The 12,844-nt window shown below is 43.5% G+C and overlaps 1 protein-coding gene across 1 annotated transcript in view; it reads right to left on the minus strand.

The window, feature by feature from the left end:
* The window catches only part of LOC126411739 (glutathione S-transferase omega-1-like), a 93,490-nt gene that overhangs the window by 58,356 nt on the left and 22,290 nt on the right, over positions 1 to 12,844 (minus strand). Inside the window, exon 2 of the mRNA XM_050081387.1 lies at positions 472 to 803. Within this exon, the coding sequence (XP_049937344.1) occupies positions 472 to 803 (332 nt within the window). The remainder of the gene's footprint in view (positions 1 to 471; positions 804 to 12,844) is intronic.

A 12,844-nucleotide genomic window follows, 5' to 3' on the forward strand; every position in this document is an offset into this window, starting at 1 on the left:
GCTATCGACAAAGTACATTACGTTTTGGAATTAAAAATAAGTAAAGCATTGGATTTTTTTTTATTATATACAGATGAAAGCCACACTTAAATACTACTTTTCTACATAGTGGCCATTTAAATTAAGACACTTATCGTAGCGATGGACGAGCTTGGAAATTCCTTCGTCGTAAAATTCGGCCGCCCTCGTAGCAATAGTGGGATATAATTTACGAAAAACTTAGTAAATAAAATGACAAGAATACTGCAAGCAATTGTTCAAGCTCAAAAAATAAACAAAAATTATTGGTAAACATATTTCAGCCTACTTTTGTTTCTTATACGTGTGTTTTAAGACATGACTGTAAACCAGAAATATATATTCTTGTTCCTTTCTTTCTTTATGATAGATCACTGCAGTTCAATAAAATACCAAAAAATGAGAATATGTTATGATAATATTGTAGATAGCACATTTAAATACTGGACAAACCTTCCCGAAAGTCTCCAGTAGCTGCTTGTGGTGAAGGTTCTTATCCTGGTCAGTAGACCACAGGGGTGGTTCTGGGAACTTCTGGTCCAGGTAGTCCGATATGTCGAGGGACTCGACGACCACCTCGCCGCCACCCATCTCTAGGGCTGGCACTTTTGCCTCCGGATGCACTTTGCTGTACCACTCCGGCTTGTTCTTCAGGTTGATGTCCACCATTTCGAAGGGGACGCCCTTGGCAGCCAGGACGAGCCGCGCCCGCTGTGCGTACGGGCAGTACAGCATGGAGTAGAGTCGCAGCTTGCCAGCCTCCACTGGCGGCGGCTGCGGGTCACCTGCCGACACGAACGCATCAAACCTGCTTTTGCTGTTGTTGCTGCTTTGTTACATGCTGATAAAACTAAAATAGAAAATAGTGGATATGCGGTAAAACATCAACCATCTCCCGAAAAAAATGGGAGGAGGACGGGAGAATAGGAGTAGTAGTTCTAGGCACTGACGTGTAAAATGGAAAGTGTTAGATTCGAAGGCGCTTGATTTCAAAGAGCTTGGTTATAGAGGTCTTTGTTAAGTGTACTGATGATTATCTATGTAGGTTAATCTGGGCAACATTACAAGCAAGGTCCTTGTAAGCTCCCTAAAAACACTAGGGGAGTAAAAAGAAACACCATTGTAATTAACACAGCATCTGTTGTACGTAAATCATAAGATTTACATTACTGGCAATTAAAATTGCTGCACCACCAAGATGACGTGCTACAGACGCGAAATTTAACCGACTGGAAGAAGATGCTGTGACATCAAATGATTAGCTTTTCAGAGCACTCCACAAGGTTGGCGCTGGTGGCGACACCTACAACGTGCTGACATGAGGAAAGTTTCCAACCGATTTCTCATACACAAACAGCAGTTGACCGGCGTTGCCTGGTGAAACGCTGTTGTGATGCCTCGTGTAAGGAGGAGAAATGCGTACCATAACGTTTCCGACTTTGATAAAGTCGGATTGTAGCCTATCGCGATTGCGATTTATCGTATCGCGACATTGCTGCTCGCGTTGGTCGAGTTCCAATGACTGTTAGCAGAATATGGAATCGGTGGGTTCACGAGGGTAATACGGAACGGCTGCAGTTACCCTTGACGCTGCATCACAGACAGGTGCGCCTGCGATGGTGTACTCAACGACGAACCTGGGTGCACGAATGACAAAACGTCATTTTTTCAGATGAATCCAGGTTCTGTTTACAACATCATGATGGTCGCATCCGTGTTTGGCGACATCGCGGTGAGCGCACATTGGAAGCGTGTATTCGTCATCACCACGCTGGCGTATCACCCGGCGTGATGGTATGGGGTGCCATTGGTTACACGTCTCGGTCCCCTCTTGTTCTCATTGACGGCACTTTGAACAGTGGACGTTACATTTCAGATGTGTTACGACCCGTGGCTCTACCCTTCATTCGATCCCTGCGAAACCCTACATTTCAGCAGGATAATGCACGACCACAGGTTGCAGATCGTGTACAGGCCTTTCTGGATACAGAAAATGTTCGACTGCTGCCCTGGCCAGCACATTCTCCAGATCTCTCACCAATTGAAAACATCTGGTCAATGGTGGCCGAGCAACAATACGCCAGTCACTACTCTTGATGAACTGTGGTATCATGTTGAAGCTGCATGGGCAGCAGTACCTGTACACGCCATCCAAGCTCTGTTTGACTCAATGCCCATGCGTATCAAGGCCGTTATTACGGCCAGAGGTGGTTGTTCTGGGTACTTATTTCTCAGGATCTATGCACCCAAATTGCGTGAAAATGTAATCACATGTCAGTTCTAGTATAATATATTTTTCCAATGAATACCCGTTTATCATCTGCATTTCTTCTTGGTGTAGCAATTTTAATGGCCAGTAGTGTAGTGTTGACGTGTGTCGTGGACACAAAGCTCAAATATCAGTACTATTATGTATACAATATAGGCTACACATTTCTCCTGGATGATAACTTTTGAACTAACATATGAGGAGCGCCAAAGGCGAAGAGGTAGTTCATTTCGACTAAATGATCGTTGTAAATTTGTTGTACATCACACAGCAACTTCGTCGCTCGTAGCTTGTCTCCCTCTCATAGCACTCTCATACATATAATTCTGTGAGAAGCGGCCACAGATTTGCGCTCCAGTGGCATTTTTTGGGTTCCGTACCTTAACCGGTGGAAATTGAACCCTTAGAGGATCACTTCGTTGCCCGTCTATCTGCTCTCTGTATATCTGTCTGTCTGTCTGTGTACTAAGACCCCTATTTTTCAGGAACAGATAGAGATACCAAGTCGATGTGTTCGTCATGTGCTAAGGGTCTACGATCTCTTGGCGATGAAACAAATTTAAACTTCTAAGTGAGTGCAATCAAAAGATACAGCCACATACGTCACATGTTTCGAAATTCGCGAACTCACTGATCAAGACCTATAGATGAAGTAAATATATCAGGCTTGGTGGTATACCGGTAAAGCGTAAGCCTGGAAATCGAGAAGCCGCTGGATCGAATCTCGGTTGGGCTATGGACTTTTTTTAACTAGCCTTCACCTATGAAGGAGGTGAGAGCCCGTGTTAAACTATATGCTCCCTTTCCCCGGTTGGATAATTTGTTAGCGAGAGGAACGTCGCCGAAGTGGCGTGTAATAGAAAGACTTGCACCATGCTATTGAGCCATGAAATTATTATTATCATTATTATTATTTGTATATACAATAAAGTTTGTACGGGATCTTTAGAGCACAAGTCCTACTCACACTCGTCTAGCAATAATCAATTTTGAGACAGAGAGCATCCTCCGAAAGAACTCTACTAACAAGTACCATCAATGAGAAAAGCTGGATTCTGACCAGTAAAACGGCTGTGTTTAAACATACAGATGACATCGAAGACAATCATGTGATTCTCCACGCATGTGATGTATCCATTCCAAGTCACATTAATACTGGTAATAATGATAGTCCCCTCGTGAATGCACCTAGAGGCACAACGCAGGTAATTCTGCAGCAATTTTGTGGTAAAAAAAGCAGATTAGGTTTTAGCAGCTCATCGACTATGGTGTAATTATAGGTGGAGAATGTTCAGAATGAAGAATTATCAAAATTATGGGGCAGGCAACGGACCGTATTCTTTCCCTAGCAACCTTGGCGGAACAGAGTCCTGAACGGCCACTCTCCCCAATGCGAGTCCTGTGTGCTGCCAATGGGCCAACTTTCTCGGCCAAGGTTTTGTTTACATCGGCTCAGCCAGAAGCAGTCGTACCATTTCCAGCAGCTGACAGCTAAACTATTTGTGACGAGGTAGGCAATCAGAGCAATGTATCCCACGTTATGCTACCCCATTCCCGAGTGATTGAGATCTATTTCTTTAGTTCACATCTGAGTCTGGGCCAATATATTTAATATTTAGAGGGACACAAGGCTGCTTTCTAGCCTGTAGCATTCTGAAACTATACCAAGCCTGATAATCACCGTCTTATCACTTTGACGAACAGTAGTGGATATACTGGGTGATCAAAAAGTCAGTATAAATTTGAAAACTGAATAAATCACGGAATAATGTAGATAGAGAGGTACAAATTGACACACATGCTTGGAATGACATGGGGTTTTATTAAAACCAAAAAAACACAAACGTTCAAAAAACGTCCGACAGATGGCGCTTCATCTGATCAGAATAGCAATAATTAGCATAACAAAGTAAGACAAAGCAAAGATGCTGTTCTTCATAGGAAATGCTCAATATGTCCACCATCATTCCTCAACAATAGCTGTAGTCGAGGAATAATGTTGTGAACAGCACTGTAAAGCATGTCCGGAGTTACGTTGAGCCATTGGCGTCGGATGTTGTCTTTCAGGATCCCTAGAGATGTCGGTCGATCGCGATACACTTGCGACTTCAGGTAACCCCAAAGCCAAAAATCGCATGGACTGAGATCTGGGGAACTGGGAGGCCAAGCATGACGAAAGTGGCGGCTGAGCACACGATCACCACCAAACGACGCGCGCAAGAGATCTTGCACGCGTCTAGAAATACTTTATTTTTGTTGTTTTGTTCTAATAAAACCCAATGTCATTCCAAGCATGTGTGTGAATTTTTACCTCGCTATCTAGATTATTCCGTGATTTATTAAGTTTTCAAATTTATACTGACTTTTTGATCACCCGGTATATTTGAGTACGATATTGCAGTGCCTGTGTCAATCTGAATTACAATAGAAAGTTCCTTCGGTCATGCATGCAGTTAAATTGCATTGTGCCGGCCGCTGTGACCGAGCTGTTCTAGGTGCTTCAGTCCGGAACTGCGCTGCTGCTACGGTCGCAGGTTCGAATCCTGCCTCGGGCATGGACGTGTGTGATGTCCTTGGGTTAGTTAGGTTTAAGTAGTTCTAAGTCTAGTGGACTGATGACCTCAGATGTTAAGTCCCATAGTGCTCAGAGCCTTTTCAACCAGCCTTAGGTTAGCTGAAGCGCCTAGAACCGCTCGCCCACTCCTGCCGGCAAATACATTTCGAAACGCCAATTAGAAACAAGAACCATTATTTTGAGGATACGTGAACATGGCGATTTTAGGTGAGGGAGTTTTAGACTGTCTGGTACTGATAGGAGTTGGGCCTGTGCTACTTCATTCATAACACTGACAAACTCAGCAAACAAGTGATTTGTGTTCTGCAGTTGTCTTTTTGTTGTACGTTACTCGTTGCTTTCTTTCCTTACTTGAAATAAGTAAAGAGGCTACTCTAGAGCCATCACGCGGTTACAGTACGACTCCTGTCACTATTGTCAATGCTGCATTAGCAGAAGCGGAAATTTCGAATGTAGACCCCCTATTACATTAGCATCGTCATGCTGCCAATGTTGCACGACTGTTTTTCCAAAACTGCCCCGAAGTTGATGGAAAACCAGAATAAAAAGAGAAATCAAATCAGGATAGTTAATCCTCATCGTCGATAAGTGAAATATGTAGCAGTACTAGTGACTGCCATTATTTAACTAACATAGGTTATATTTCCATACTCCATAACAGAGAGCGGGCGGTTGCGCCGTGTGTCATAAAACACCAGGAAACGGCCGCAGCAAATTTCAAGGAAAGAGCAGGCAACATGTGCAAAGGAACCCCGGCAGACCAGGCTCAACAGTGTTTGAGGAAGTCCGCCAAGGGTCATATGCCAATACACAACCCGTCTACCGTTGAGCCGCATGTACCGAATGGACAGAGAGAGAGAAAAAAAGTACACTCTGCCACATACCAGACCAAAATGCGAGTTAATATTGCATTATCTGTGCTATGTTGAATGTTTCGAGACTCTAGCTCATTGGGAAGTTAGTTTAAAGTCAACTGCAAAATTTGTACCGCACAGACTAACAGACAACAAAGCGACCTAACGAAAACGTGTTAACAAGGATGCGTAATGAGACCGTCGCACTGCAACTTCCATGCGCGAACCATAGAGCAACCACCACCGCCACACCTTAGCAAAAAATCTTGTCGAGAACCAGAGAAAATTAGAATTCTACGTAAAATTGCTAAGTGGGTCGAATGCTTTTATTCAGCCACTCGACCAATCTGGCACTAAACGACAGCACAAGTTAGAGATCTCGCGTTATGAAATCGTTCATTCAGAAGGGTTGTACAAACATACTGTCGTTTCACTGTCGCACAGACTTCCGTATGGAACATATGGTAATATGCATCCCATATGTAGAGAAGGAACTGAATAAGCTGAAGACAAGTAAGTCGCCAGATCAGGATGGAATCCTATTTCCGTTTAACAAAGGGTACTCTACGGCGTTGGTCCGTAACTGAACTTTCATTTATCGGGAATCTCTCGTCAGCGCAATGTCCCAAGCGACTGGAAAAAAAGCGCTGGTAACTCCTGTATGTAAGAAGAGTGCAAAAACGGACCTGCAAAATTACGAACCAATATCCTTAACATCGATTTGCCCCAGAACTCTTCAATATAGTCTCACTTTGAATAAACTAATTTTTCTTGGGACAGAAAAGCTTCCCTGCACAAGCCGGCACGGTTTTAGAAAGCTCCGCTCTTGCACAACTCAGCGCTTTTCTCACGTGATATACTCGAACTATGGATAGGTAGTTTTCATATTCGGAAATTTCCTAAAAGCGTTTGGAATGGTGCCCCACTGCAGATTCTTAACAAAGGTACAGCACATGGAAAATGTTCCCAGATATGTGTGTGGCTCGAGGACTTCCCCAGAAACAAGGTACCGTCAGGAAAGCACTAGGCGCGTGGGACAGAACCACTATTATTCTCCATGTATATGTTTTTACCCGTGGTCTAGGGGTAGCGTCTTTGATTCATAATCAAAACGTCTTCGGTCCTGGGTTTGATCCCCGCCACAGCCTAAATTTTGATAAATAATCAGCATTGGCGGCCGAAGACTTCCGGCATAAGAAGTCAGCCTCATTCTGCCAACGGCCTTGTCAAAGAGGGCGGAGGAGCGGATAGAGGTTCAGGGCACTCTCTTGTCCTAGGAGTGGGAAATTGCCCCTAATGGCGGAAGAATCAGCAATGATCAACGACATGAGGAAGCAGAAGGCAATGGAAACCACTGCATTAAAGACACGTAACGTGTATCCACAGGACATGTGGCCTGTATTTGAAGAAGTGTCATGATGATCTCTCCATTGGCAAAAGATTCCGGAATAGTCCCCCATTCGGATCTCCGGAAGGGGACTGCCAAGGGGGAGGTTACCATGAGAAAAAGATTGAATAATCTACGAAAGGATAACGTTCTACGAGTCGGGGCGTGGAATGTCAGAAGCTTGAACGTGGTAGGGAAACTAGAAAATCTGAAAAGGGAAATGCAAAGGCTCAATCTAGATATAGTAGGGGTTAGTGAAGTGAAGTGGAAGGAAGACAAGGATTTCTGGTCAGATGAGTATCGGGTAATATCAACAGCAGCAGAAAATGGTATAACAGGTGTAGGATTCGTTATGAATAGGAAGGTAGGGCAGAGGGTGTGTTACTGTGAACAGTTCAGTGACTGGGTTGTTCTAATCAGAATCGACAGCAGACCAACACCGACAACGTTAGTTCAGGTATACATGCCGACGTCGCAAGCTGAAGATGAACAGATAGAGAAAGTGTATGAGGATATTGAAAGGGTAATGCAGTATGTAAAGGGGGACGAAAATCTAATAGTCATGGGCGACTGGAATGCAGTTGTAGGGGAAGGAGTAGAAGAAAAGGTTACAGGAGAATATGGGCTTGGGACAAGGAATGAAACAGGAGAAAGACTAATTGAGTTCTGTAACAAGTTTCAGCTAGTAATAGCGAATACCCTGTTCAAAAATCACAAGAGGAGGAGGTATACTTGGAAAAGGCCGGGAGATACGGGAGGATTTCAATTAGATTACATCATGGTCAGACAGAGATTCCGAAATCAGATACTGGATCGTAAGGCGTACTCAGGAGCAGATATAGACTCAGATCACAATATAGTAGTGATGAAGAGTAGGCTGAAGTTCAAGACATTAGTCAGGAAGAATCAATACGCAAAGAAGTGGGGTGCGGAAGTACTAAGGAATGACGAGATACGTTTGAAGATCTCTAACGCTATAGATACAGCAATAAGGAATAGCGCAATAGGCAGTACAGTTGAAGAGGAATGGACATCTCTAAAAAGGGCCATCACAGAAGTTGGGAAGGAAAACATAGGTACAAAGAAGGTAGCTGCGAAGAAACCATGGGTAACAGAAGAAATACTTCAGTTGATTGATGAAAGGAGGAAGTACAAACATGTTCCGGGAAAATCAAGAATACAGAAATACAAGTCGCTGAGGAATGAAATAAATAGGAAGTGCAGGGAAGCTAAGACGAAATGGCTTCAGGAAAAATGTGAAGACATCGAAAAAGATATGATTGTCGGAAGGACAGACTCAGCGTACAGGAAAGTCAAAACAACCTTTGGTGACATTAAAAGCAACGGTGGTAACATTAAGAGTGCAACGGGAATTCCACTGTTAAATGCAGAGGAGAGAGCAGATAGGTGGAAAGAATACATTGAAAGCCTCTATGAGGGTGAAGATTTGTCTGATGTGATAGAAGAAGAAACAGGAGTCGATTTAGAAGAGATAGGGGATCCAGTATTAGAATCGGAATTTAAAAGAGCTTTGGAGGACTTACGGTCAAATAAGGCAGAAGGAATAGATAACATTCTATCAGAATTTCTAAAATCATTGGGGGAAGTGGCAACAAACGACTATTCACGCTGGTGTGTAGAATATATGAGTCTGGCGATATACCATCTGACTTTCGGAAAAGCATCATCCACACAATTCCGAAGACGGCAAGAGCTGACAAGTGCGAGAATTATCGCACAATCAGCTTAACAGCTCATGCATCGAAGCTGCTTACAAGAATAATATACAGAAGAATGGAAAAGAAAATTGAGAAAGCGCTAGGTAACGATCAGTTTGGCTTTAGGAAAAGTAAAGGGACGAGAGAGGCAATTCTGACGTTACGGCTAATAATGGAAGCAAAGCTAAAGAAAAATCAAGACACTTTCATAGGATTTTTCGACCTGGAAAAAGCGTTCGATAGTATAAAATGGTGCAAGCTGTTCGAGATTCTGAAAAAAGTAGGGGTAAGCTATAGGGAGAGACGGGTCATATACAATATGTACAACAACCAAGAGGGAATAATAGGAGTGGACGATCAAGAACGAAGTGCTCGTATTAAGAAGGGTGTAAGACGAGGCTGTAGCCTTTCTCCCCTACTCTTCAATCTGTACATCGAGGAAGCAATGGTGGAAATTAAAGAAAGGTTCAGGAGTGGAATTAAAATACAAGGTGAAAGGACATCAATGTTACGATTCGCTGATGACATTGCTATCCTGAGTGAAAGTGAAGAAGAATTAAATGATCTGCTGAACGGAATGAACAGTCTAATGAGTACACAGTATGGTTTGAAAGTAAATCGGAGAAAGACAAGGTAATGAGAAGTAGTAGAAATGAGAACAGCGAGAAACTTAACATCAGGATTGATGGTCACGAAGTCAATGAAGTTAAGGAATTCTGCTACCTAGGCAGTAAAATAACCAATGACGGACGGAGCAAGGAGGACATCAAAAGCAGACTCGCTATGGCAAAAAAGGCATTTATGGCCAAGAGAAGTCTACTAATATCAAATACACGCCTTAATTTGAGGAAGAAATTTCTGAGGATGTACGTCTGGAGTACAGCATTGTATGGTAGTGAAACATGGACTGTGGGAAAACCGGAACAGAAGAGAATCAAAGTATTTGAGATGTGGTGCTATAGACGAATGTTGAAAATTAGGTTGACTGATAAGGTAAGGAATGAGGAGGTTCTACGCAGAATCGGAGAGGAAAGGAATATGTGGAAAACACTGATATGGAGAAGGGACAGGATGATAGGTCATCTGCTAAGACATGAGGGAATGACTTCCATGGTACTAGAGGGAGCTGTAGAGGGCAAAAACTGTAGAGGAAGACAGAGATTGGAATACGTCAAGCAAATAATTGAGGACGTAGGTTGCAAGTGCTACTCTGAGATGAAGAGGTTAGCACGGGAAAGGAATTCGTGGCGGGCCGCATCAAACCAGTCAGTAGAAATATATATATATATATGACCCGAAGGGCAGGGTGAGCAGCAACCTTCAACTGTTTACTGATGACGCTGTGGCGCGCGGGAGGATGTTCTAATTGAGTGACCGTAGGAGGATACAAGATCACATAGACAAAATTTCTAATTTATATTATGTATGGCGTCTTTCTCTAAAGAAGTTAATGCAAATGAGTGAGGAAAAAATCCCGCAATATTCGAATACTCCATTGTAGTGAGCTGCTTGACATTGTAAAGGCTGTTAAATATTAGACATGCCGTTGCAAAGCGATATGAAATGAAATAAGCATGTAAGGATTGCAGTGGGGAAAGTGAATGATCGACTTTGGTTTATTGGGAAAACTTTGGGAAGTCTGGTTAATCTGTTTTGTTAGTTCGATCAATACGCAGGTATTACGGAGATGCTTCGAGAACTCAAATGGGAAACCCTGGAGGAAAGGCGACATTCTCTTCGGCGAACACGATTGAGAATATTCAGAGAAACGGCTTTTGAAGCCGTAAAAGTACATTTCGCCTAAGGGTCACGAAGATAAGAGAAATTAGGGCTCGTTAGGAGGCATATATACAGTCGTTTTGCCCTCGCTCTATCTGCGAGTGGAACAGGAAAGGAAGTGACTGGTAGTGGTACAAGGTACTCTCCACCACCTATCATAAGGTGGCTTGCGAAGTACATTTGTAGACGAAGAGGAGATTATTTAAATTAGAATGTGGTGACAGATTATAGTGCCAAAAGCGTAGGAATTCGTGGGTAGCGAATCAAATTGTGAACAGCACGTTAACATCAGCTCCCAGAGAGAAAATATCTTAGTGGAATTGTTGTAGGAGCGGTGCGCCAGTGGTGTATTGATTCGGTAGCGGTAGGAGCTGCGAAACAGAGCTATGTTTGTTCGTCTGCGGTTAGAGCCATGAAACGCAAGTAAGCTATGTCGAGCGTCGGAAGAACCGGTTCGATAACTATAGGAGCAGCGGAAAAGCGAGATAAGTGAGTGTAGACATACAGAATGTGTCGGAAGCGATTATACCTAAGCACCAAGTGAGACCAAGAGTTTACGTACCACAAGCACTCATTATGTTAAGAGACTGCACATACACTATGTGATCAAAAGTATCCGGACACCCCCAAAAACATACTTTTTCATGTTAGGCGCATTGGGCTACCACCTACTGCCAGGTACTCCATTTCAGAGAGCTCAGTAGCCATTAGCCATCGTGAGAGAGCAGAATGGGGCGCACCGCGGAACTCACGGACTTCGAACGTGGTCATGTCATTGGGTGTCATATGTGCCATACGTCTGTACGCGTGATTTCCACACTCTTAAACATCCCTAGGTCCACTGTTTCCGATGTGATAGTGAAGTGTAAACGTGAAGGGACACATACAGCACGAAGGCGTACAGTCCGACCTCGTCTGTTGACTGACAGAGACCGCCGACAGTTTAAGAAGGTCGTAATGTGTAATAGGCAGACATTTATCTAGAATAACACACATGAATTCCAAACTGCATCAGGATCCACTGCAAGTACTATGACAGTTAAGCGGGAGGTGAGAAAAATTGGATTTCATGGTCATGTGGCTGCTCATCAGCCACATATCACGCTGCTAAATGCCAAACGACTCCTTGCTTGGTGTAAGGATTGGACGATTGAATATGGAAAAACGTTTTTTGGAGTGACGAATGACGGTAGACAATGGGACGATCCAATGGCAGGGTGTGGGTATGGCGAATGTACAGTGAACGTCATCTGCTAGCGTGTGTAGTGCTAACAGTAAAATTCGGAGGCGGTGGTGTCATGGTGTGGTCGTGTTTTTCACGGAGGGGACTTGCACCCCTTGTTGTTTTGTGTGTCATTATCACAACACAGGCTTACATGGATGTTTCAAGCACCTTCTTGCTTCCCACTGTTGAAGAGCAATTCGAGGACGGCGACTTCATCTTTCAAAACGGTCGAGCACCTGTTCATAATGCACGGCCTGTGGACGGGCCAGCACAGAGTCCTGACCTGAATCCTACAGAACACCTTTGGGAAGTTTTGTAACGCCGACTTCGTGCCAAGTCTCACCTACCGACATCGGTACCCCTCCTCAGTGCAACACTCCGTAAAGAATGGGGCTGCCATTCCCCAAGAAACCTTCCAGCACCTGACTGAACGTATGCCTGCGAGAGTGGAAGCTGTGATCAAAGCTAAGGGTGGGCCAACACCATACTGAATTCCAGCATTACCGATGGAAGGCGCCACTAACTAGTACGTCATTATCAACCAGGTGTCCGGATACTTTTGATCACATAGTGTATATAACGAGTGTATTGAATGTGACGAAGCGAAGCATACAGATGAAGCATCCTGTAGTGCGGGCAAGGAAATATCACCCGATGAGGCTTTTGAAATAGGGCCATTGAGAAAAGTAAAGACTGAGATAAAACTCAAAGCCAGTAAAATAAAAGAAATTCTCAGAGTGAATATTTGAATATTGAAGAAAGAAATGTCATTAGAGTGACATGTATGGCACACAATAACGTATTTCATCTAGTAGAATTAATAAACAGCGGTTCAGTTTCAGAATGGAAGATTTATTTAGACCCCTTTACTATGGTTTCAACGTTTTCTTCAAAAGCAAATACTGACAAACTAAACAGGTTATCTATGGAAACATAAATATCAGGTACAATAATATCTGGTAACGCTAGAGCACCAGTTATACGTTGGTGAGGTAACTGACAAAGGAGAGAAGGTGTAT

This window comes from Schistocerca serialis, chromosome 1, assembly GCF_023864345.2.
Source record: "Schistocerca serialis cubense isolate TAMUIC-IGC-003099 chromosome 1, iqSchSeri2.2, whole genome shotgun sequence".
Classification (NCBI taxonomy): domain Eukaryota; kingdom Metazoa; phylum Arthropoda; class Insecta; order Orthoptera; family Acrididae; genus Schistocerca; species Schistocerca serialis.